The sequence below is a fragment of the Calonectris borealis genome, chromosome 1 (assembly GCF_964195595.1).
Source record: "Calonectris borealis chromosome 1, bCalBor7.hap1.2, whole genome shotgun sequence".
Lineage (NCBI taxonomy): Eukaryota > Metazoa > Chordata > Aves > Procellariiformes > Procellariidae > Calonectris > Calonectris borealis.
This window is the reverse complement of record NC_134312.1, coordinates 88,069,033-88,095,902: the sequence shown is the minus strand read 5'-3', so window position 1 is coordinate 88,095,902 and position 26,870 is coordinate 88,069,033. Positions and strand designations below refer to the sequence as shown.

The 26,870-nt window shown below is 39.8% G+C and overlaps 1 protein-coding gene across 5 annotated transcripts in view; it reads right to left on the bottom strand.

Annotated features, from left to right (window-relative positions):
* Positions 1-810: 810 nt before the first annotated feature.
* The window catches only part of WARS2 (tryptophanyl tRNA synthetase 2, mitochondrial), a 51,596-nt gene continuing 25,536 nt past the window's right edge, over positions 811-26,870 (bottom strand). For 4 of the 5 annotated variants that reach the window (XM_075165825.1, XM_075165843.1, XM_075165835.1 and 1 more), the window contains exons 3-6: positions 14,700-14,780; positions 12,863-12,948; positions 10,110-10,228; positions 811-8,061 (exon numbers count right to left, since the gene is read on the bottom strand). In XM_075165825.1, coding sequence (XP_075021926.1) covers positions 7,613-8,061; positions 10,110-10,228; positions 12,863-12,948; positions 14,700-14,780 — 735 coding nt within the window. In that variant the 3' untranslated portion in view covers positions 811-7,612. The remainder of the gene's footprint in view (positions 8,062-10,109; positions 10,229-12,862; positions 12,949-14,699; positions 14,781-26,870) is intronic. The other variant, XM_075165851.1, reaches the window with a different exon arrangement.

The window sequence follows — 26,870 nt, the reverse complement described above, 5'->3', positions numbered from 1 at the left end:
TCCTCTCCCAACCAATGTTTTCCCAAGGTCCACCAAGGCCCTTCCGCCTTGTGTGTCATCGTGCATGCCTAGCGAATGCGCTAGCTCTGAGAAAGAAATGGTTTAGTCGTTCACATCCAGTGCATTCAGCCTGTGACTAGACAGCAACTCCAGTGCTTCTTGAGAAGTGTTCTTGATGTGATGGGGAGGAGCTTTCTGTGCATCAAAACTATAGTTAAACCCTGGTGCTTTGAGATGCCTTGTCCACATGGATTCCACATATGCCCCAGGAATGTATGACTGGATTCTTTTAAAAGAGACACAGCCATTGAAGCCAGCATTCACTCTGCACACCTTGCTTCCTGCTGCAAGAAAAAAGTGTAACCTATATTTAAGAGCAAGAATCTCAGGAGCAACTTTCTGATCAGAACAGATGGAAGGCAGGACGCACAGCACATGTGGATAAGAAGTCTTGAAGAACCACAGCTACTGTAAGGTAAATACCCACTTTTTTTTCCCTCTGAATATCCACACAACTTCAATTTGGGGGGTTTGCAAGCACTTACATCATTACAGAAAGTTGATGAGGGTTGCCTAAAAAGAATGGATGCCACACTGCCACTCACAGTTTACATTTGGCCCACGACCCTAAACAGAAAATTGCTCTTTTTCCCATTCTTGCTGTAGGAACATCTGCCAGACAGGCTATGAAGGAGTAAGTGTGGGCAGAGCAAGCCCCAACCCACTCAGAATGATCTTTCTTGGCTTGAGTACTCAAGAGGCACTTATCAAGATCTTTGTTATTCAAACACCACAAAGAGAGTCTTGAAATACATTTGAACAACTGTTTCCAGTCACAATAAAAAGTCAGTCTCACAACATCTCACAACATACAAGATTTTACTTTACTCAGAGAGGGATGTGGTTTAGGGAAGGAAACATGAAGGTAAACAGGGTGAATGAAGCCAGAGACCACCTACACCAGAAACTCTGGGTAACGCCAGAGAGTAGCCTTGTTTTGATAAGTTTCATCTGTATTTAGTTTAACAGTATGTTTCTATAAATGCTGGGGCATCAGGAAAGAAGTGTTCACCAAAGATAGAGGAGAACATACATCCAATGTTTCTAACAGAAGTTTCATTAATTTTATCAGCACGTGACCATCATTTCACGTTGATGGACGACAATAAAGTCACACCAACAATGAAGACATGCCTCGGAAATCAGACTGATCGGAGAGTCGTAGATACAACAGAATGTGGAACAAGTGACACTGTCCATGCAGGATCTTGCTTGTGCTTTGTACAACCTGAAGTCCCCACCTGAACTGCAAACATCTCGTTTCAGAATGGCTGAGGACAGCAAGAGAGATCTGGTACCACCTTGCTCTGCCATAAGCTAGTGCTTCCCACCTGTAAGGATTAATCCATTAACCCTTCAAATTAGACTCTTACTGTCTTTACATTAATTGTATCGAGGAAGCAGATGGCCTACTTTACTCCATCATCACATACATCACATACATAGTGTGACTTCTTGTGTCAGCCATATGAATGAGGCTATGGCCATGCTATCATACCCAGGCTTTTACAAGCATGCTGTTAATACCAAACATTTAATAACTTTTAAGGATTTCGGTGCTGGAACTCTTGTCCTGACATTTTCATCTTGCAGATACACCAAATATAGCACATCTGGAACTGATCGAGCCTTCTGGTGTGGCATAGATTTGCTATTCCTGTCTCACAGCCATGTTGGAGTGCTGAGAGCACGACAGCACAACAGACATTAAGCTCAGTGCTTAGTTTCACGTCCACGGGCAGCATGAGACCACTCATGCAGTGGATAATCTTCATCTTCAGTCATGGTGTTCTGTGACAGCAATTTACCGCAGTAGCAAAATATCTTCCCAGATGTTAAACTGTTTATTGTACTGGGCACATGTGCTCATCCCTGAGTGCAAGAGGTTGGCATTTGGTTTTATATAAAGTAATTGTGAAACCAAAGCTGCTGCCTAAAAGCAAAATGATCAATGAACCTGACATTTGCATAATAACGTGGGACTGTTGCAGGTAGAATGATTTTTTCATTAGCACAAAACAAAATAAATACTTTTCTGTCAAACCTTCCACAATATGACCATTAGCACAACCAACAAAACTGACAGTGGGAATCAGCACAGAATCTTTTGTGACAATAAACAGAATTTTCCATTACTTCAGCTGTCATCTGGTCACCAAAGGACTATGCAACAGAAAGCTTGGTTGGAAATTCAAAGTTTAACAAAAGTCTTCTCTCACAATCTAGTAGTTAAAAAAAACAAACCAAAACACAAAAGCTTTAATTAGATCAATGAATGTCACATAAGATCACAGTTTTGCTGCAGCATTTTCCCTGAAACTGGCTCAGGCAACTAGTGAAGTCCCACAACGTAAGAGACTTCTGAAATGATGACAGGAGATGTCTGGGTCCTTCCAAGACTACACAGTAAAGTGACATTCCTCTTGCAGCTATTATTGCCAAGTTCACCCAGAAAGAAGAACAGATCAAATCATTTAAAGGAAATTAGATAGTCCAATATAGCAGAAAGAGGGTTTTTGTTTTCCTGGCAAGAACAGGTAACATCTTTCTTGAACAGAAAACCTTTTCCACTAGACTCTCTATGCTAGCATGCTAGACTATTTTTCTCTGTGACGCAATCAGTCATAAACAAACAGGTGGGAAGAATCCAGGAACTCAAATGCAGAGATATCAGTACAGGAGAAAGATCCATCTGTTGTTCTGAACATAAGTCTAACCAAGCTGGACCACTGAAAGAGCATGCTTATTAGATTCAAGACTCAAACCCACCTGGGTCCATATTGTTGCTATTGCCAGAATCACACACAGACGCTCTCTGAGTTTTGACATGATCCTTGAGCCGTATGGATAAGCAGAATGTGCATCAGAGCAGCAATGAAAAATACGAATGAGTCATTCAGAACAGACCTCTGGCTCTTACTGATCCTACAGCAACTACTGAAATTGGTATTGTAGCTTGTCAAAAGCAAGCTGTTTTGGGAAATCCCCATTTTGGGAAAATATCCAAAGGCTTTGCATCTGAGGATTAGATTTGGCTTTGGCTAATGGTTTCCAAACAGGTTTCTGCTGACACAATCATCTAGCAAACTGTGGAGACCAGAAAAGTTTAAAGTTTCATGTTATAGTACAGTCCTCAACAAATCAGATACAGAGTTCCTACATAAGCTGACATAAAGGCTTTCATCAGCAGTATTTACTGCTGTACTGTTGTCAGGATCATGATGGCCCTAACCAAGGATAAGAAAACACTTGCTCTGATAACCTATAGTCCCAAAATATTCAGATGCAGGTCAGTCCCCAAGGATCCCATTTCACTGTCCTTCCTTAAACTTTCAGCTCACTCATATGAACTCCCTAACCTGGAATGGAGGCAACCATAATCCTGCTAAGGAGTTTTGCTTGAATTGTTTGTAGATAAACACACACTGAATCAGAACTATGCACAAGGCCTTCTGGAGAATCTGAGAACCCAGATCACGGTGTTTGAAAACTAAATATACTTCAACCACATCTTTAAGAGTTACAAACAAATTCCAGTATACTGTACAATATCCATACACTCCAGTTATTTGAGGCGGGATGTATGCAGATGCTGGAGCAGTGCCAGAGTTAATTTATGAGGCCAATCATCATCTGGAGCCTCTGCTGAAGAAAACATTGTTCCTGAATCTAAAATTCCCAGTAAATTCTGTGCTCTAAATAGGGAGCACAGAACTGAGACTCACTATCAGTGTCTTCTGATAAGTGGTACGATGACTTCCTAGGAACCAATGGCCGCAAAGATAAACGTCTCAAGCGTATAAATGTTTTAGTTAGATCTTAGTAAGTTATTCACTGTGGAGTTGATGTTCATCTCTAAAGGTAAGTGAATCTCTTCAGTTATCTGGAGATGCTAGATCTGATACTGCAGATGTACTTCCCATGCACTGAATGTACAGGAATGGGAAAGGAGAAGATTTGGAGACTAAGACACAAATTACTGCACATATTCGAGGAAAAGGATTACTGAAGAAAAGGAAGCTGAAACAAGACCAACACAGCAAGTGGTAAGGATACCTCTCCACCTTTCAACTCCTCTTTCTTCAACTAGGAAAGATGCAATTGTATCTCTTTCCCACCCAGTCCCGGAAGAACACTTTACAATGACTTCCACAGCACCACAGGGCATGTCTACATGAGCACTGCAATTGGGATCAGGAGTGTGCTTCTGCAGAAACTCCCCACTGTCCCCACTAACTGTACTTCAGCAGGCATCACAAAGAAGTCTCAGAGAATATGAACTGGATGAAACCAAACATGAAAATGCATTTCAGTAGCACAGCTACTGCACTCCAGATGTAAACAAACAGTAAATCCCTGGCACACTGGACTAGAATTAGCATGAAACAAATTCTTCTGAAATACATAGCATCAAGCCTTCCCCAACAACTCTTCTCTAAAAAGCTGCTCTAACTCATCTGCACTACTTTGCTAAAGTAAACACTGCCACAGAACACCATCTAGAACGGGTGCTTACAAAAATGTTCTGAAGAGGAAACAGGGAGGTAGAAGAAGAGCAAAGAGATCAAAGTAGCTTGGTATCAAACAACTTTTACTGATAGTAGTGAGCACACGTTGCTTCAAGCTCAGCTTCTTCCTGCCAAACTCTTCCCAGATGCCAAGTAAATGGCTCAAGGAATGCAAAGAGGCAGCCAGGCTAGGTCCAGCTGGACTCTTAACCTGAATGCCAAGATGGTTAACTTCCCAGAAAAGCCACGCTCTAAGAAAACTGAAATAGGCAGCAGATAACCTGCAAACACCTACATTACAGTTGTCTCCTCTCAGGGGACTTTAATGACCATGGTTGTTAGTGGAATTGGGATTATTTCACTCAGACTCAGCTTTTATTTTAAGAATTCCTCCACAGGAGCTACTAAAATAAAAAGGCTAAGTCAACAGTCAGTAGGTGAACATACTCATTTTACACAAGTTAACTTTCCTGAAGAAGAAAAAACAGGCATATTTCCTTACTTGAAGGAAATAGGTCAGGCAAGTAAGATTTGTTTGACTGACAAGGGAAAGAGAAGGAGAAAACCCCAATCTATTCTTGAATTAAAAACAGAGAAAATAGTAAATTTGATTAAAACACTGCTAAATATGTAATGTATTAAACCCCTACCCCAAAGAAAAGGGCTCTTTTAAGCTTTTCTTCCTGCTTCACCTATGTGATTTTCTGAAAAAATCTAACAGTTTCGGAAAGACTGCTCAGAACAGCTTGGGTAACGAGCCAGAACTGCCTGTTGATGTCATCCCCTCCCCCCCTTTTTTCTTTAATAAATTGTATTGAAGACATATGAATACTCCTATTTCCTTTTCACTGCAAAGGGGGTGAGTGCTGAATGCCAATCCTATATGTTAGGTGATTTGAGTATCAGAAGTGTAAAGACACCTTGAAACTATGATTCTTCTTTTGAATACATGCTCCTATCTTTGCTAGTGAAAAAGAGGAACAGGTAGAAACTAGATACATTAGTGTTAAAGATTTTCAGTATCCCCATGAGCACTGTGCTAGCTTCTCTTAAGGAACCTATTGCGGGACCTTTGCCAAAATCAACCCATGTTAAAAAGTGTCACAGCAAACACTTTATGCCAAGTCAGTAAGCAGTGGTAACTATGTGCTTAATTTTCTGTCTTAGTTCCCATGCAGACTAATGCAGCTGTTAAACACTGACAAAAGTTTTGTAAAAATACCTAAATGTGCACAGTTATAAATGTGCCCTTTCCTAATCCGCTGCAGCTAATTTGAAACCAGGGACTATTTTTGAATACACTTATGCTTTCCAGAGGACATTACCTTGGACTTGTCTACACCAAGTTTGGTTTCCCATCATTCTGTCTCCATCCACTCTGCTCTTCTAGTCTTGACTAACTTTAGAAAAACCCTGTCATCATCAAGTTCTTGCATGGCAGTTCTCTTCTTCAGATCCCTAACAAATGAATACAGGTCTCACTCAGTACAGATCCACAGGTGCTCAGTCCACAACTTCTTGTTTTGCAGAATTAAATAATTCTTTCTGAATCACCTCACTATGATAATTAACTAAATTTAAAACTAAATAGCCTGTTTTAAAAAAACAAACAAACACACACCTGCACTACATAGAACCTCCCATCCCAGTTTTACTAACTCGGTCATGCAAGACTGCAATCCTTCATGACAAATGCCATAGGTGTATAATGGTTATGAGCTGCTGGAGTATGGGATGAACTAAATTTTCATTACAGTACAGCAATTTCAAACACAGCACCAGTTAAGTGCAATGATACACCTAAATATGCTGGCACAGGACCTGTAGGGCTTTCATTACCTTTTAACATGTACTACTACCTGTTAACATGTACTACTACTTTCAGAAGAGGGCGTCTCCTTTTGGCAATTTCCCTTTGCCACACATTCCCCAACAAATGCCATGGTCCACGGGTCCCAGTCTGCGGGTCTTGTGTGGCCTAAGATCAGTGGAGGCTGACACTGTTCTCCCATCACTGAGTTTTCTTGAGGCTCAGTACTGACATTTCATAAAGATCTATTTAATCTCATCCTGTCTCTGACCTCAGCACAATTTTCTAAACAAGTAATTTTGTAATTTTTACAGAAAGTTCTCCGATTTCTCAACCTAAGATTTCTTTCACACAGGATTACATCTTTTCCCTTGCACCTTTTCTAAAGGAATCCCAGACTTGAGGCTGAACTGAAAATCCTGGAGCTCCCTGCTAAACCAAACAGCATGTGGAATAGGAGCAGCTGAAGCACATGTCGTTTCTCACTGAAGTACCTTAGACCTGACCAGCAGGATGACACAAGTGGCAGAAGTGAAATTAAAGTCCACTCTCTGGATTCTTTGGAGTGACTATCAAAGAGGCCATCTAGCACAGTAGTCACAGGGAGTTTTAGAGTATGGATATCCATACCCATGAGACTCATTGACTCACTTCACACAAACTAAACACAGATACAAAATTACACTGAGTTTGAAGATGCAATAGGGAGAGGCAGTAAGCTCTCTCTCTTCGTCACCCTGAGCATTTTGATTTGTAAGCCTGGGCTTTTATTCTGGTTATCCAAGAACACATTCAACCACCATATCAAAGCTGAATAACCACCAATGGGATGAGTTGTCCATCTGTAACAAGATCACATGCACAGCTAAAGATGTTCTTGACAAGAATACAAATCTTTCTGCTAGATCACCTCGTCTATACCTCAGCTTCTTGCAGTGGTTAATGGAAAAACCCAAAACCCCATTTGGGCAACCTTATATTCTGCTTTTGCAGGATTTCTTTGTGAATTGTGATTGCTTCCGCCCTCCCCCTTTGACTATCCAGACAAGCTCAATGCTGGTCCCACTGGAAATATCTGGCTTCATGCACCTTTTTTAATGCAAACACCTTCAATGTTCTACTTGGATTTTCCAGGGAAAGAAAGATTTTGTTTCAAACCAAAATGATTAAGAAGATACAAATAACAAAATGTCTGTCCCAGGAAACAAAAGTCCTTGCGACTACTCAGCAGTTTCTACTGAAATCCCACCAGTTGTCTTATTTCTTGATAGATGGGGGCAGCCAGTTCCTTGGCTTTCTCTGCTCCATCCTCTAAAACCTTTATCAGATGGGATGTGTCTTCCTGGAGTTTCTTGATTTCATTCCTGATAGGTGCAAATTTTTGAATAACTGACTCTGCTACCACCATTTTGTAGTGAGCAGTGTCGAGACCAGCAGACTGATGCAGCACTTCTTTGATGCTAAGCCCCGTTACTGCAGCATGAATGGACACCAGATTGGAGACACCAGGACGACCAGCTGGGTCGTAGGTCACCTCAGAGGTAAAGTCAGTCACAGCTTTGCGGAATTTCAGCACTATTTCATCAGGGCTGTCCGCTATGTTAACAGTAGCTAATTTCTGTGGGTCTGACTTGGACATCTTCACTGTTGGATCTCTGAGGGATTTTATTTTCTTTGTTGTACCTTAAAAAAAAAACAAAAAGGAATAATTACGAACACACACAGACAACCATTTCTTATGACAACTGCTAAGAACACTTTGTAGCAGCATGACTCAGTTCTCTGTTTATCCTTGCTTAAAAATGAGTTGTGAGCAAAATCGCATACGCTCCTATTTAGTCCTTATGCCCTCCCTGTCCTTCTAAGCCACTTTTCTCTTCCCACAAACTAAATGAAAACCTGCTCCATTTCTCCTCTCCTCACTAAGCAGAAACTTCTGCCGGGACACTTCCTAATATTTTCCATGGCTACATGCTGATCTTCCCTGAAAACTCTCTCCTCTCTTGTATTCCTGGCACTGGAGACAAGTTACCTAGACAGCACAGACTGCCCATTACTGAAAGGTTCTGTAACAGTGGAGAAACAGGTTAAATCCACTGGTAATAAAGAATCCCAGAACAGTTAATCTTCCACCCAAAATCTCTTGGTAATTCTCCTAAATATCAATAAAGACAGTTATTAAAAATTCCCTAACTGAACACTAACTAGCTCCATTAGAGAGAAAGCACTGTTCAGAAAAGAGAGGTGTGGGTATTATATAAACTACTAAGATATATGCGTGTACATGAAATAGAATAGTAGCATATGGGAATATTGCAAAGTACTTTCTTGAAGAGCATAAACCCAAACAGTTTCAGTCTTTCACCCAGAAACATCATTCATGGAGTACACAAAGTACCACTGATCTAGAAAGTACTCACACCAATTGTTTTTAGACACCTAATACAGCCAACTAAATTACCTGCATACTCCTCATAGACGGCCTATGTACTCAGTGAAAGGATAAGTGTTCTTCCAGGGTACAATTCAGACTGCCCCAGAAATTGCTCTGTTCTGAATCACCCTTTGGAAGGGTCTGTCGCTTTTCTGTACATTTGAAGGAGTCCAGGTAATCTAACTGTCTGCAGCTAGTGAGTCTGAATGGGTCCCTAACTCCTCCACTCATCTAAGATATTTCATTAGTTTGCATATACTTGTCCATTTATGAAGGTATGCTTTTCATGAGGAAAGTTTAAATTTTTTTTTTTTTCTTTTCCTTTTTCGAACTGAGCTTTTTATTTCCTGGGAAACAGTCTCACCTGCATCATAGGCTACACTCAGCTCCTCATTACAGTGCTTAGTATTTAATTGTTCATTAGAAACTGCAGAGCTTGCAACACCTAGTATTCTCTAAGCTCCACTCTGGGTCTAACATAATTTTTGTCACTGAGGCTTGAAAATTGAGAAAGGTTTATTACTGCCTGTCTTTTCTAAGGTGAGAGCTCCTTGCCCTTTTAGGGGCGAAGGTCTCTGCTGTGCATTCCTCTACATTACTTACAACAAAGATGCAATGCTTCTTCCTTGCCCAATTCTTCACGTTTCTTAACAAACATGCCATTTGCGCCATCTGACTCCTCCTCACCCCCCGGCCTATGACCTTATAGCTCAAAAATGGCTGAGAAGATTTTCCTTCTAAGTCTCCCTGAATCTAAGATCAAAATGGAAAATCTAAACTCTGTAAGAGACCCTTACTGAAATATGCAAGTATATATTAAACACACTTAAAAGATTTTTGAGCATTGTAGCAATAAACTTACAAGCTGTTTAGCATGCTTCATGTAAACATCTACCACTCGGATACTGAAGAATTCTGTTTGCTAGAGGTCTCGTCTCGTTCCTTACATGTCTCCTGAACTAGCAACATGGATCAGAGACCCTACTCTTAAAAGGTCCAATACTTGAAGAGCAAGGCTGACTGGCAGCAGCAGAGTGCATCTGGCCCCCTGGACTAGAATACCAGACGTCGCATACATTCCTCTACCGGGGATTTGTAAAGCCTTATGTCTATCTTGGGAGTTCAATTTCACAGCCTTTAGTCTCTTGTTGTCAGTTTTTAATTTTCCAGTCCCTTGGCATCAGTTTGCTCCCTTTTCTTGGTCCCTGAAACTACTTGCACAATATTTAAATCCATTTTCAACCTTGAAGTGCAGTTAAGGGGAAAGAAAAAAAAAAGCAAACCAAGACCAGCTCACTTAAAATGGCTTTGGGCACAGGAAAGAATTCTCCGTATTTCTTGTTGAAATGTTGTGCTATATCTTGGGCTAGTTCCAGGTGCAGGACTTGATCTTCTCCAACAGGAACATGTGTCGACCTTTTAATAAAAGACAGATACAGGAAACTCAGCAAAGCTCTCTGGTTCTGCTGAAATGTTACTCAAGAGTGTCACAGCTTCTGCCATGACTGAGGGCCAGACTGAGCCAAACACTCACTCCCAACTAGATATAGGTGCTGTGGGAACAAGACTTCAAACTGACTGTAGCCCAGGATGAGTCTGCTTTTTGTGCTGAACTGAAGCACGTCTCCAAGAGCAAAAATAGCCCTTCACAAAAACGTATATGGTAAAGATACCGGTAAGAGTAATTCATTAAACTCAGCTCAAAGAAAGATTTTTGTAGTATCTCCTGCTGTCTTTTTCGAGATCAAAGAGCACGTGTTACAGTGTGCGAACAAAGTAAGAAAGATCTGCAAGGCAAAAAGTGCAAGCACCCTGTCCTGTCAAGTCTCAGGAAAACATAACTGTTGTTGAGAAGTTAGTACTGTGGATTTATCAAGGAAAGGAAAGAAGAGAGTTGTTCTTCCTCGTGGGTCACCATTACAAAAATATCACGTGGGCCAGTGCCTCTACTGCCACAAGTGTTATCATTCATAGATTAGAACTGTTAGGATCAAAGGATGATTTGATCTTCTGTATTGAACTCAATAGCTTGAATGCAGTTCTGGAGGAAAACACAATCTGCATCAGAAGACATGAGGAGATGAAAAATCCATTACTTCCCCTGGTCATTCTTTCCCACAGTTAATCATACTTGCTAAAAATGTATGATTCTTTTAGATAAGGCAGACTTGAAGTCTTGCCAGCTTCTGATTACTCTCCCCTCCCCCAGCAGATTTTTTTTCTAAGGCTTGTGGGGTATTCAGCTCTGAATCCTGGATATGTTCCAGTGTAAGAAAGTTCACTACGCATCTTTTAAGTTGCCAGAAAATTTCAGTTCAACACGGTACTCCTTCCTTCCGATTCTGAATTACTGGGCTGACATCCAGGAATCAATTTGTCCACCTTTATTCCCCACCAAACAGTCAGCAAGGCAACTTAAAAACAATTACAGTAGCCAATAGGAAATCACAGTGGCCCACAACTAACAGAAAGAAAATCAGTTACCATAATCAATATACTTTAAGCAGGTCAAAAGAAATGTTTCCATATGCCAAAATGGTTCCATATTCACAAAGTTTGCCACTAAACAGAAAACATATTGTCTTTGTAAATGCCTCTGCATGATTCTTTGCCCTTTTCCTTGCTGTTTTTTTAATATTTCTGTTCTGGTGCTATTTTTATTCCTTTCTGTCATATATTTACCTTCTGTCCGTTTTCCTGTTTCTTTGATCCTTGGTTCATCTGAATTAGTACTGTTTCTCCCCCTCCTCCAGATCTTAATTCTTCTTCATGACTGCCGTTCCCTTTCTGTGTTTCCATTTCTCCCTGATTCTTGTTCCCTATATTATGTTTTTACATTAAAACATTTCTTATTAAAGATATTATGTCAAATTTCTTCAAAGAGATATTGTTTTTCTTTCACTTCCTTGTTTTGTGCTCCGTCTGGACAGCCTGCTGTTAATACACATGGTAGCAAACAAACCACAGGCTTCACTAAGGAATGATGAATCACATGATCTTATTAGAAATGGAAAAGACATATACATGGTTGAGCTCAATCAAAACAAGGTGATTTCTGTTGTTGTCTAAATTTCACCCTTAAACACTGCTTGACAATCAAATGGGACTCGCTGCTTAGATTATTTTAATGTTCAAATTAATTCTGACTTTTGCTTCCCATTATTTTTAGTTAAAATTCAAGTGAATTAGAAATATCATCTACTGGTCTTCTAACATTACTGTTTTCCCTTACTAATGATCACTTAGGATTAAATTTCTCTAGATAGATTTTTCTGGGTTAACAACTTGCCAACCTTGGTTACTCTGTTCTCCTAAAGTTCCCGCCTTCATAGTTCTGTATTACTTCTCTGTCCCAACAAATATTCACAACTTCACTTCAGAACAATTCCACAAAGTACATACACTCAGAACATAAAAATAATTAATACATAGTGCATTGTCTCTGACATTTACTTATTGAGACAGTTTAAAACACATTATGAAATACAACCAGTAATGACTACAAGTTCCATCAGCTAGGCTACAAACTTAGGCAAGCTGAGTCACCAGTCCCTCATTAGAGTGTATTTCCATTGCAGCACATAGGAAATTGAACTAGCCCAGGTACCACAAGGTTCAGTAAATTACTCACTTCTTCATCAGTATAAACAGGCCTACACAGAATCCCACACTAATACGGTATATTATATACAGCCAGCTTAAGTATCTCTGCAGTACACGGCATAAAATAAAGCATAACTACTTAAAAAAAATGTATATGTATGTGTGTGAACATGTAATATGTATAATTAAACATCAGTGTGTCATAATTCCCTAAGAACTGTTTTGAAGTGACCAGCTTTTTCTCTTTACAGCCCTGTCAGTTGCTTTCAAAGCAGGCTAGATTTCAACCAGCCACTTGAGAGGTGAAAAAGCTGTCATCCATTTCCAATCTTCTGATCTAATCACACCCAGCTCCTCCACCTAATAAGTTAGCATGTTGACCTAACGAACATTCATTCTAATACAGCTGAACAGACATTGCCCATGGGCTCACATTCTGCCTCTTACTTGTACAGCAAAATATCTGCTGCTTGAAGCACAGGATAAGTCAACAAACCAACAGTTCCTTCATTATTCTGGCTGGCACGCTTCATCTGTTTGCAAAAGAAAAACAGAGAGAAATCACCCTTTTGGCTAACGGTATCAAAGTCCGTGATTTTAATTAATTAGAATTCTGATTCATTTGAGTAACTTATTGTGTAATTCTAGAGAAAAGTGTGCCACGTAAAATCCTTTCCTTGTGAATACACACATCCCATTTTATGTTCTATATTTATGAATTTCCCTACACTGTTTTGATATTGTAGTGAAGAGAAAACACAGGCTTGTGTTTTCTTTCTGTTTGTAATCTTACTAACGAAAATGATAACAAATACAGAACAATCAGGCTGGGTTATTATACTTATTATTGATAACCCCTACTTTTTAAACAGCTTTTTCAGCAGTAAATTTTTGAAACGCTTTCAAGTAAGATATAAAAAGGCATTAATACCTGTGCTTCACAGAAAAGAGATCAAGACATAGCGATCACACAAAGTCACCAGGAGAGTCAGTGACCGTTAGGAGGAGAACCTAGAACTACGGAGGCAGAGTCCAGTGTTCTCCCCATTAGTTCACACTGCTCCCAACAATCCACCCACTGTCCTGAAGTCCTTTACCGCTCTAGGATATGGATCATTTAAACCAAGACAGTCAGGCTACAGATGCTCATGCTGTTCTAGCAACGGCATATTTACTTTTTGCTTTTAACAATAGTTAAATACACTAAAATCCTTAAAATCTTAATTATTTCATTAAGACTATTCAAATATCTTTAGATTTTTCTCACCCTCTCATACAGGTCCTGTCTTCTGTCTACATCTCTAAGTGCCTAGGGTTCAGGGGACCTAATTTGCAAAGCCTAGTACCTGTAACACCTAGCTATAGAACTGGAAAGTCAATCCAGTCAAAGTTGGATTTAAGAGCTTAACTTTAGAACCTCAGGTTTGAAAAGGTTGGCTTTAATCTATGCCATGCATTAACGCTGGTTGCTGTATTTAAGTTTTACTGTTTTTATTTAATTAAGAAGAAAAACAGGAAAAAAGAAAACATCTGGAGGTATTTAAGACTGCTCTGAACTCTGCAAGCTAAACTGCTCTTACGATTTTTTTTTTCCCCCTTTTTCATACGTCTCTCTCCTGCCTTTTGGTTTCTCTGCTTACTAAATGCCAAAATACAATACAAGGAAATTAAATGCAAGAATTCAGTTGATGCAGTCATGCTGATGCAGTACCAAGATTAAGAAGATGAACACTTGAAACTTGTAAAGGCAAACATTCAAGGTGCATTTACTTTATCACTCAGCACATTTTTAATATTTATAATTTCTGTACTCCTCTTCCAAAATATGCTTCTTTTGCACCCTCTTCCATAAAATCTACAGAACAGCCACTCTTCACGGTGGAAAAAGAAAAGCTGTTTATGGAACTCCTTAATCAGCAAGGCTCAAGGTTTCCACTGCAATACCTTGTAGTTGTTTTGCATTATTAAATAAGCATTGAAGTAACTCCTAGCATTCTAGCAAAATCAGTTTAACAACACTAAACAACCCTTCTATTTAGTACAGTTTCTGCAAGTCTCTGCCAAAAATATTATTCTGTAGCTTCCAGCAGAAAAACGTTCACTGAAAGCAACAGACTTGGAAAGACACATTTTGCTCCTTCCACCATAGGACTAGAGAATTACTTACACCTAAAGCAAAGATAACCAAGCTACAGTTGGTACTTCACAGATAACAAGTATTTCAAGGACAGCAGCTCTACTGAATTCTCATACATCTCCTTTCAACTTATGAAACTCTCCATACCTTCCATTGGGGCAAGCGTAGCAGACGTGGCACATTAGTTAAGCACCCAAGAATCCAGGCAAGTTCTGCGTGCTCAGGAACCTAGAAGTACAAAGTCAGAATCTATTTTAATCTTCTGCATTTACATGCATATTTTCTCAAAATCAATATAGATAAATAGTATCAGAGATCAGAAAACCATTTATTTTTGTCTATTATTTTTTCAGTAAGGTCAAATGACAAGCGAATGGACACCGCATGGATTGAATGCACTACACTCAAGCAGCATAGCAAGGTTCTTGATCCTATGCAGTCATATTCTAAAAAAGAAAGAAAATGCTTTAGCAATAACATAGTTGAACGCACGTGTAAACTAACCAACTGCTGGCCACTGTGCCACAGCCTCCACACACTTTGCAATAATACATTAATAGTTACAAAACCTCTTTGTCTTTCTCATTTCCGGTGCCAATAAGTTACCCAAGCTTCATTTCTTCTGCATCAGGGCCCTGAATGCACTAATTTCCCTTAATTGTCCTCACCAGCCTCACCTGAGCCCTCCACCCATACCCTCTGCCCATGGCCCCAGGAGCCCCATTTAAGCTCAGGCCAGACTTCCCCTAGTCCTTGCCTGAGTTACATTACACTGCAGCATGTCTGGCAGCGTAATAACTGCGGGTCCTTCCAGAAGCCTGAGCTAACGGCAAGGGAACAAGAAGAGCTGGGTTGCTCCACAAGGCTGTGGCTGCAGACAGCCAGAAGCCAGGCAGGAACAGTTACCTCCCTGACCAGGACAACATCCTGCAGTATTTAACCAGCGCAGGGGTGGTAACGGTGACAGTCTGGTGATCATCAGACATAGCAAGGTAATTAGTCACATCTGAGGTCAATCCAGGAAGCCCAGTGAGCAAATCGGGGCAGCAGGGACAGGGTTGAGCACAGGTACACTGTGATGTAGCTCAGGTGAAGACTGGGGGCCTGAGCTTGAGCTTAACTGGAGCTCCTGGGACACTGGGCAGAAGGTGCATGGATGGAGGGTCCAGATGAGGCTTGTCAGGGCTTTGGGTGCACCAACAGGTCTTAATGACCCTGACCTGTCTGCAAAACAGGGATAATAGCTGAAGTCGAACTACAGTATGGCCTGAATTGTGGCTTAATTCAGTTCTGTAATCCTATCAAAACTAATACTGATCTGAAGGTGAAAGAGAAGGATCAGGCCTCCACGTACCTTTTGCTGCAAGGGTGGTCTGAAAAGATGAGAGAGGAAAGAAGATCCCATCTAAGCTCATACAACAAACTCTTAATTTAACATTCTAGGGAGACTGCGGTGATAGTGGAATTTTCATAGTTTCAGAAAGACATCAGACAGAGTGATTGCCCCCTCATGCTAAGAGGAAGACTTTCCACAGGCAGAGACAAGAAATGTGTTGTGCAACAACCTCTATTGGATGAATCCATGTTTAGTTTCTTTATACACACCCTTCAGGTTTTGCATTTCAAATATTCATTTTAGGATTAATAAAAGAGGCAAGCATTGCTGGTGCATATGCTGTTCTTTAATTTCTTTCCTGTCATTTTGTCTGTTGTTAGTTAGCTATATATACGATAATCATCAAAAGGAAAAGGTGATCTATGCTCTGCTCCTTTGCTTACATGTTTGATTTATTCTTTTCAATATTGGCAGGTTTGGATGTTTAAGAGCGCGCTAACTGTCTCAAAGATGTTCAAAGCTTCATGCTTGCAACATGATATAACAACCCAGATGGAAGGCAGTAAAAAGCGTTTGTTAACAAGTAAGAATTACTAGCATTGTTAATGGCAATTCCTTTGTTGTCACATATTAAATGTAGTCATTTGCTAGCTAACAGTCATTAGACTAATTTGGTTGTCAATGTTGTATAGAGGTATCTGACCTCAAGACAACAGCTCAGCGGTTAGAGATATGAAATATTCCAGGTTGATTCTCTTTCCCTTCTTTCTGCCTTTCCCACAGGCTTTTTTTCTTTTAATTTCCTCATGCTTATTTGACCTGCAATCTTCTGCAGAAGACAAAGTGCAGCAGGATGCACCAAAGGTACTTCTGCAAGATACACTTGATATCTTTATCAATGATCTGGATGAGGGGATCGAGTGCTCCCTCAGTAAGTTTGCAGATGACACCAAGTTGGGTGGGAGTGTTGATCTACTTGAGGGTAGGAAGGCTCTACACAGGGATCTGGACAGGCTGGATCGATGGGCCGAGGCCAGTGGTATGAGGTTCAACAAGGCCAAGTGCCCTGGGGTCCTGCACTTGGGTCACAACAACCCCATGCAACGCTACAGGCTTGGGGAAGAGTGGCTGGAAAGCTGCCCAGAGGAAAAGCACCTGGGGGTGTTGGTCAACAGGTGGCTGAACATGAGCCAGCAGTGTGCCCAGGTGGCCAAGAAGGCCAACAGCATCCTGGTTTGTATTAGAAATAGTGTGGCCAGCAGGACTAGGGAAGTGATTGTCCCCCTGTACTCGGCACTCGTGAGGCTGCACCTCGAATACTGTGTGCAGTTTTGGGCCCCGCACTACAAGAAGGACATGGAGGTGCTGGAGCGTGTCCAGAGAAGGGCAAGGAAGCTGGTGAAGAGTCTAGAGCACAAGTCTTATGAGGAGCGGCTGAGGGAACTGGGGCTGTTTAGCCTGGAGGAAAGGAGGCTGAGGGGAGACCTTATCACTCTCCACAACCACCTGAAAGGAGGCTGGAGCAAGGTGGGTGTCCGTCTCTTTTCCCAAGTAACAAGTGATAGGAGGAGAGGAAATGGCCTCAAGTTGTGCCAGGGGAGGTTTAAATTGGATGTTAGGAAAAATTTCTTCACTGAAAGGGTTATCAAGCATTGAAATAGGCTGCCCAGGGAAGTGGTTGAGTCACCATCCCTGGAGGTATTTAAAAGACATGTAGATGTGGTGCTTAGGGACATGGTTTAGTGGTGGACTTGGCAGTGTTAAGTTAACGGTTGGACTTGATGATCTTAAAGGTCTTTTCCAACCTGAATGATTCTATGATTCTACGCAAAGCATAAACTGAACTTTATAGAAAATACTAAGCTCAAAATCCCTATTCCATTTAGAAGGAATCACCATCTGGTTCAAAGTGGTTTCTCATTCCTTTCTTCTAGTCACGGATGGAGAGGAGATGGTGCTCTGTTGCACTTGTGTTGACAAGGACTCCCTTTAAAAGCTATGCAGTCATTGATCCAGCTCTGTCAGATGTTGCTTCCACAGCCAAGACTGCACGTGTGTTTCATTGCATCAGTGGCTTTGACATTACATCAGTTACCAAAACACCAAGTGATCTAAACAGCATTTGTTGAGTTGAATCTGCCGTCTGGGTCCTAGCAAGTTATACTCACTTCTAATCCTCAAACACACACAGTCCTTTCCTAAGTAAGGTTAAAGTGCTGAATACTGTGAAGAAAAAGCCTGATAAAAGGGGGAGAAAATATAAAAAAGTGCACAGAAGGGTAGAGATTTCAGTTGGAAAAAAATTCAGTACTGGAGCCTAATGAGTTAACATTCATCACGCAAATTGCAGTAACTGACTGTATGTTGGTCTGTGAACCAGGAGGTACTAGGTTTAAACCACAAATCATTTGTCAGACTAAATCATGGTTTAAGCTACTGTGTTTTACTTGGCAAGAGGGGCAGGTAATTGCTGCATTTGGTCGGTCACTGTTCGTCAGCTCAAATGTGGTTACTCGTTAAGCTACAATACTCCATCACTTTGATTGGATAACTTTGGATACAAAGAAACTGGAAGAAGTGAAGATGTATATGATACCAGTAAAATAAAGGCCCAGTCTACTCTTCCTTTCTGGAACTGAGCAATACCAATGGATCACAACTAGGAGAAGCCATTCTTGAAAAACTCAGCCTCTTGCCCCAAGTCCATTTAAAATTCTGAGCAAATGTCTTCATTAAACAACCAAAACATAAGAATGTAAGAAATAATATTGTACTGAATCACAATAGAGATAGCTGTAGCCTAGCACTCTGTTTCCAGGAGTGGCAACAAGAGATGGCATTTAGAGCGAGCGTATGAGCCTATGGCTTCCTATAGTATCTTCCTCTCATACTTCTCCAGCATCCATAATTGTTTTACTAGGGAATATCAGAAGGTATCATCCCTGGCCCAGTCCTGTTAGTATCCATGTTCCCCATGAATGTGCCTAATCCCTTTCTGAACCTGCTGATACTGCCCACTTCACAACCACATGCAGCAACAAGCTCCAGAGGTTCAAACCTGATGTGTAAAGTACTTTCATTTATCCACTGAACTCTTTGTTTACTAGTTTTGAATGCCACCTGTTTCTTGTACTGCACAATTTGGTGAACAATTCCACATTCAGTTTATCCAGTGCTTTTCTGATTTTGTAATCTTTGATTGCATCTACACCTCAGCCTTCTCCTCTTCGAATTGAAGCATCCCAGACTTCCACATTTTTCCTTTTAAGGCAGCTACTCTATCCCCTGTAGCATTAATTCCCCTTCTTTTTATCATCTCTAATTCACTACTTCCTTCTTGAGATGCAGACACTAAAGCTCTTCCCAATGTTCAAGATACGGGCACACTAAGGTTTTGTATAGTGACAAAACATCACCTCTGTCTTGTTCTCAATACCCTTCCCAGTGATATGGTGATGCCAACATATTGTTGGCCTTCTGAAAATTACTTGTGCTGAGCCAATGATTTCAGAGAACTGCCAATGATGACTCCCAAGACTTTTTTCCTGCTTTGTGACTCAGCTCAATACTGTGTAAAAAAGGTTTAGATTACTTTTACCTAGATGCTTTATTTTGCATTTAAAGCTCTTCTACCACTAATTTGCCTACTCACTCTCTTTTACGAGTCCTTTTGGAGTTCCTTTCTTTGGCACAGCATTTGACTACCCAAAAGAACTTAGCATTGCCCACAGACTTCTGTTCACTGCCTTCTTCAGGTCGTGAATGAAGATGTTGACCAGAATTGCTCCCAGCATGAATCCCTGAGGGACACGACTACTGACTGTGCCATTCAAAAAAAAGTGATCACTATACCCTATTTGGCTTTCAACCTCTAGCCAGCTGCAAGACTAGTAATGAACATTTCCTCCAAAACATTTTTTGTTTTTAAAATAAGAATTGATATAGAACCTTGTCAAAGGCTTTTCAAAAAATTCAAATACATTATGTTCCTGGGATGCCCTTTACCCACATGTTTATTGACACCCTCATAGATTCCAGTAGTTTAGTGAAACAGGCTTTCCCTTTAAAGAAACCATAGTGACTCTCCAAAGAGACTGTTTATTCATGCACTCAGCATACTATTCTTTGTTGAAGACTCTACCAATCCTGGTAAGACGAAAGTCAAAATCATCAGTTTGTATTTTCTGGGGTCCCATTTAGAGCTCTGCTTGTGTACTGCCAACATGACTTCAATCTCGTATTCCTCTGGCACATGGCAGACTGCACACTTTGGCCACCAGTTCTGCCATTTCACATCTGAGTTTTTTTCAGACTCCCAGCTGAATGCCAGCTGGTGTCTAAACTGTCTATCTTCACCTACTAGTTTCTGTAAATTTACAATAAACTGACTTAGCTCTTCTGATCTGCTGCTACAAAATGCATAAAGTGGCAACCTTCCCAATACCTTCGGCAGCAAAGTCCAATATCAAGAACTGAGCCTTGCTCTTAGGGCCTTATCAACCCTGAGTGTCTCCTGTACTTTGCACTCACTGATCCCCTAAATGACCTCCTGTTTTTGATGCCAGACCACTTAGTTACCAGCTTAAGAATCCTCTGCAGGGTGCCCCCTTAATTTTTTGTTTTAAAAAAAGGGGACTTGCCAATTTTATATGCTTTCTTGGTTTTCTAATTTGGGCAAGTTTTCCCTTCTGAAAATCTAATCTTTTCCTATGATTGCATCCTAACTTATGGAACCATGGAAAGGGATTTGCTGGACCAATGTTTTATTCATGGGTGGTGTCACACATTTAACTGTTGGTTTTGTTGTGTTTGGGTTTTTTTTGGTTTTGGTTTTTTTTTTTTTTTTTTAAAATACATATGTTTTTTTAAAACACGACCTCCAGGATAGTTGTAGCTTTCTTCCTTTTTGTTTATTCATTGCTGACAATTAGACTTCATTTTCACCTCGCTCCCTTTCCTGAAAAGAACATTCACCCACTTTATTTGGTCTGCTTTCTCCAGCCACAATGCTAAAGAACTGCTATATTGAGGTTGCTACTACTGAGAGCCCTCCACTAAAACATCCTGAATTAGGTCCTGCACACCACCCAAAAGCAAATGTAGAATGGCATAATTTCTAACAGATTGTAAAACTAGGAAGCATAGTTTATTGCATTCAAAAATTTTACCTGTATGTCTCATCCTGATAAAGGCTAGATGTGGATAGTTGAAGTGTAATACTATTGCTCCCTCTACTAAATTTGCAGCTTCTCTCATCTCACTTAACATCTCCTGATCACTATCATCATCTTGATCAGTGGGTCAGTAGTACAATCCCAGTAACAGATTTTCTGTTAGATTCTGGTATCTTCACCCACAAGGATTTTTATTTCCCCATACTATTATGGAGAGAGGCAATCCCTCCAGTAAATTCAAACAATGAAATGAAACAGAGAAAAGATATCTCATCTTTGTATCAATCTGTCAAATGATTTCCAGTTGCTTCCCATTCTGTTAGGTAGCATTTATCATGCCATCACAAGGAAGACCTTTGTCAAAGAAGCATCACTTTTCACGCAATTTTCATTAAAGAGAGTAGAACTGTTAGAGAGGTCTTTTGCTTGCCTTTTTTTTTTTTTTTTTTTTTTAAAGGAGTTAATGCAAAATCTAACTACGACTCTAGGAAATGAAAGTACATACAGTTCCAATCAATTAAGGTTATTCTGTGTATACTTGAACCAGTAAAGAACTTAGTTTGGTCTGTATTTTAAAATCTGTCAACAGAAGTACCTTCTGGAGCTATAACATACTTCAGGAACGCCCCACCTTCCTGAAAGAGAACAGATAATAATAAGCTCAGCTCTTCTCCAATGAAGACATCAGTTTCTCAGCAGTGCTCTCTCCCCCAAATACCCCAGTATAAAAATACTACAAAACGCAGAAAAACAGAATTACATCTCCAACAAATAAAACTCACAACCAGTGACAGTTCCTGAACTATATGTCAAATCAACTTCCAAGAATGTCACAATCATTGGTAACTCTGAAAAACAGCTATCTAATCCATTAAATCCTTCATGTCAACTCCAGCTACTTTTGTGTCCTGAAAGAATATAATAGCCTGTTTTCAATATAAACATTATTTTCTCAGGAAATATTTCTTGCAGCTTGGCTGAAAATATTTGGAGGACTAACAGTCTTGTAAGTCTTCTATTTATTGTTCCCCTTACTAAGCCAACGATTTTCCACTTAGCAGTTTTCACCAAAAAAGCTTAACCAGATCCATATAGTGAACCCCTCTTTTCAGACAGCCCAAATCATACCCTTTGCTTTTCTCAGTAAATACATCAAGGTTCTCTCTTTTTTCCTACTCTGTGCTCTCTCTCACTTTAACACAGTTTTCCTTTCTAATTTGTTACAAGTCTGTAAAAACCATCAACATTTCTCAAAGGGTCGAGATGGTCATCTCTCTGCTACTACCAGCGACACATTTCCTCCTTCAATTTCCATTGCATTAAGCAGCCTGGCTTACTGATCACTAATCAGAGAGTTATTTCTAGAACAAACTACTTACATTCCTTCCTTGTGGCTCGACAAGCCTGAGTCTGCATAGTCAGATTCCTTTTATTTATTTTTTTTTTAAGCACACTTATTTAACAGAGGTGAGCACTTCCAAATGATAATGAGCAGTTATCTAGAAGGCACAAACATCTCTGTTTCTTCACCTGGCTGAGTGCTCTGCTCCTCCCTCTTTACAGACAAATAGCTTCTTAATTGTTCACTTATGCGGCCATTTGACATTAGACTTTGCCATTTGACTCAGATCACACTGTACACTTGGATCATCTCTGGGGCTTTATACGCTGAAGTACAACCTCACGGCTTCACCCTGCAGATCTATTACTTTGTCCTTGATCCCAGCTATTCCCTACCAAGTTATTGCTGCTATTCCCTGGCCACAGCCACAGTTGATGATATATACATGGAAAACCAATAGCTACTTTTAGTCCAAGTAATTCTAGATGACTTCTCATGCTGAGACATACAGCTGAGGAGGACAGCAAGCAATGAGATTCAAGAACAATAACAGAGGGAAAGGCACGGATACTGTGAGCAGATCTGAAAGCAGGCAAATCAGCAACACTAGAACTCAGCTTTCTGAGGTTTATTATACAAAGTTGTGTGTCGGCAGCTGAAGTGCAAAAAGAGATGCAGTGTTTCATTTTCAAGATGGATTTCCTCAAGTTGCAACCTATAGCCCTTCTCTGTAAGGGACTGCAAATTTGCTGCATGACTGTTATGTGGAAACAGCTTCCCCTCAGCAGTGTAACCTCATTAAGGGCTACATTTTAAATGGGCAATAAATTTCAAAGATTTGATTTTGACAATGTAAAGGACAAACAAACAGGTCTGGGGAGGTAATTTGGAGAGCTGTGTACTAAAAGAAACCTGAACAGAGGAGGGAAAGTGTCCTAAATTTCAAAAGAAATGAAACATTTTTTTAGGATTTTTGTCTCTCCTAGAAGCACCAGTTAGTGCTTCCAAAAAATTTAAGAGGCCTTTTAGAAGAAAGTGCTGCTCACATTTATTTTTCATGAATAAGAGGTAAGATTTTATTAATACCTGAGGTTGCAAACAATATGTTCAATATACTTGGTAATGCAGCTCTATATTATACAGCTAGAGAGAATAACGGGGCCATAAACAAGAAAAATTAGACTGCTCTTGAATCAAATGCACACAGCAACTGAACACCCAGGGAGACACTTTTATGACAGAAAATTTGACATGGTATCCCAAATTCCTGTTCAAAGAAATAATTCAAGTGTAGGCAGAATATGTTCACGGTTACAAAGGCAACATCTGATTTAAAGAACATCTTAAGCAATGTATTGAATTGGGGAGTGGTTATCTAGCTGTCACTGGTAAATCTATCAGTATTTACAGCTATCACTATTACCTTTGAACAATTTAATAACCTATCCTTGCTTATATTTGGCTAAAACTTACAGAAATAAGATCTGTCTCTCCTTTCCAAAGAGCCTGACCAAGAATACCCCTACTGAAATCAGGTTATACTGGTTATAAACCCAGATAGAGCACATTAATTTGGCCCAGGCACCCTTTTCCCTCCCTTCATTCATTATGAAATGAACTTATTTTCAGAAACATTCTCCTAGTCTAACCCACAATACTATTTCAGTAATTAGCTTGGTGCATCCAGAAGATTGGTGGAGAGAGGAACATATAACAGCTACACAATAGTAAGAAATAAACCAGGTAAATTAAGGAAGAAAGAAAAAAAAAAAGAAATCCTACTGAACCATGACTTTTCTTCCCACTGAGCTCTAGTTATGTCTAGCCCTGTCCTATGGGGGAGGAAACAGAGGGATGAGAGAAGCAGAATAATTTTCTAAATTAAATAGTCACATACTTCCTCTTATGACAGGAAGTTTTTAATGGACCATGCTAAATTAATGTACTTAAATGAATTTATAAGCTATGATGCAATGGAAGCTTTTAAGCCTCTCTGAAAATTGGACACAAAGTAGCGTGAATCCATTCAAACTCTGCCCACAAAACAAAGCAGCTGGATATTTCTGGAAAATAATAGCAGTGAAACAGTTAGTGCACACATTTAAATTGTTGTATTTTGGCTTTTGGAGTTAAGGCTAAAACAAATTGGCAAATTCCCACCTCCCAGAGTTACTGCTTCAATTTGCTTGCACACTGCAAGAATACTGCAGCTGATTATACTCAAAAAATAAATCACCCCATCCAGAAGGCTGAAAACTGCAATTTTCCGCCCAGAAACTGAACGTTACATTGTCCAGAAACTCACAGGACTCCTCAGAGAAGTGTTAGTGCAGCATATCAACCACTGCCTGCTGAATCAACTCTGATGGAATTTTAGTTTCTCTTGGGACGTTTCGCATGTGTCTACTACGATAGGTAGGTGGACAGGAAGAACAGCCTGAGACCACATAAAAGCAACAGCAGTTTCTAAAATTGTTTTGACTGGGAAGCAGATGAGAAACAAGATGGTTATGGGTAAGAACTGAAATGTGTATTGTACCCACCAGGAATCAGAGAAAATGGTTTATACCATATAAGCTTACCATGTGTGCAGATTCTTACTGTCTTCCTTATTTCCCCCCCATAGTCCTTTTTGTTTTTAATAAAACATTCTAAGTTTTATGAAAGACGACTGTTACAGCTTTTATCAGTTATGGTACAATTTAAGGAATATATTTGCTCTTTCTTCTAGTATTCTCAGGATATGTTGTATAAGTCATTATTCTGTAACTTCTCTTTTATGCCTGGTAGGCAAAGGCAGCCACTCAAAGCGTATCTTGACATTATTTTCTCTACGAGCAAAGAGCGTTTCATACATCTTGCAGCTGTGCTCCAAATAAAATGCGTAATTTTGAAATATGGAATTATTTTTATTCTTACAGAAATTGTCACACTTCTATGACTTGTATTCCTACTTAAGAAAATTTAATTCATCAGCTTCTCTCACTGGGAGGCTCTTCTGGTATCCAACATATTCCACAATTGTGTTTTCCTAGATACTCTAATTAAATGTGCTTGTTTATAACCCTTTACAGACAATGCAGTTCCAAATACTACCCTAAATATTCATCATCATCCTTCTTGCTTCTAAGTATTTTCAAGTTATCATCACTTGCTCTTTGTAGCCACTACTTCCCTAAGCTGGAGTTCAAGTTTGTATATGGTAATGTAAGTGTGGGAGGTATTTGGTGAACTGCTATGTATGGAGACCACATATACAGCTGGCCATTAACTTTTTGTTTATATATGTTATAAAAAACCTGTAATTTACAAATAGTAGATTCTGAAGCATACAAACCTAATTTTCATCAAACTAGCACTTTCCATTTATAGGTAACTTAGCTGTATACCTGATACATAAGAACAGAGGCCATATACCCTCTAAGCAATACAATAAAAATCAGCCTATGCAAAATTCCTCTCACTTTTATTTCATTTTACTTGCACTGAAATCAGTTCTGGGACTCCAAGACAACTTTACCTGTATCCTTATCGTAGCAGCACCTTTTGGATCTAGTGTAAACATGAGAGGTATCTGTTCTCACCACACTTTTTCCCAGCAGTCAATCTGTGATTAATATTGTTCAGCATTTTGTCTCTTATCTGTATTGGAAAGGATGATAAAATGTGGGAAAACTCTGGAGGCAGGTATTTCAGATAGCTCTGGATTAGAGATCTGCATAAACCCTGCTGTAAATAAAAGCCTACTGACAGTGAAACCCTTACCAAATGCACATGCCTTTCGAGAAACAAAGTAATCAATATTTTTTTCACATATGGCAAACATATTCCAGAGAAGCAATACAAGAAGCAACAGAAAGAAAGAACAGAAAGAGTAAGCCAAACAAATAAACAAACAAACACCCCCCCCCCCTTCAGCAACTCTAGACCATTCTTGCCCAAGTTAACCCAGAGGAAGTAAGAGGACACAGGAGCATTTACAATAGTGACTGCATGAACAATTCCCTTAATGGGAGCTTATCATTACTAGCATACTTTTGCAGTGCAAGAATTTCGTTCTGCTATATACTGCTACAGAATCAGGGTGCTATAAGCCGTTAGTTGTAGCTGGTTTTGGTGATTAAAACCAAAAGTTTTTATTTCATAATAATTTCATCGCATGATGTTTGTTTAAAAAAAATGAACAGAAGTGTTAATCAGAAGTAACTGCAGTAGCACTTCTGTGATCTATAGATTTGGTAATTTTCAAGACAGAACTGAAAATACAGCAATAATTGTAGCACGTTAATCTACTGAGAACTCTCTTATCAGTTTGATCTGGTATTGAAAAGAGAAAGCTACTTTGCCCATAACCAAATACCTAAACCAGTTCTCTATTTGCAGCTGGATTTTCACTGCTTTCCTGATGACCTCTGGAAGTACAACCTATTTCAGTATACAGTCGGCTTTTGTCACTTTGCTTTACA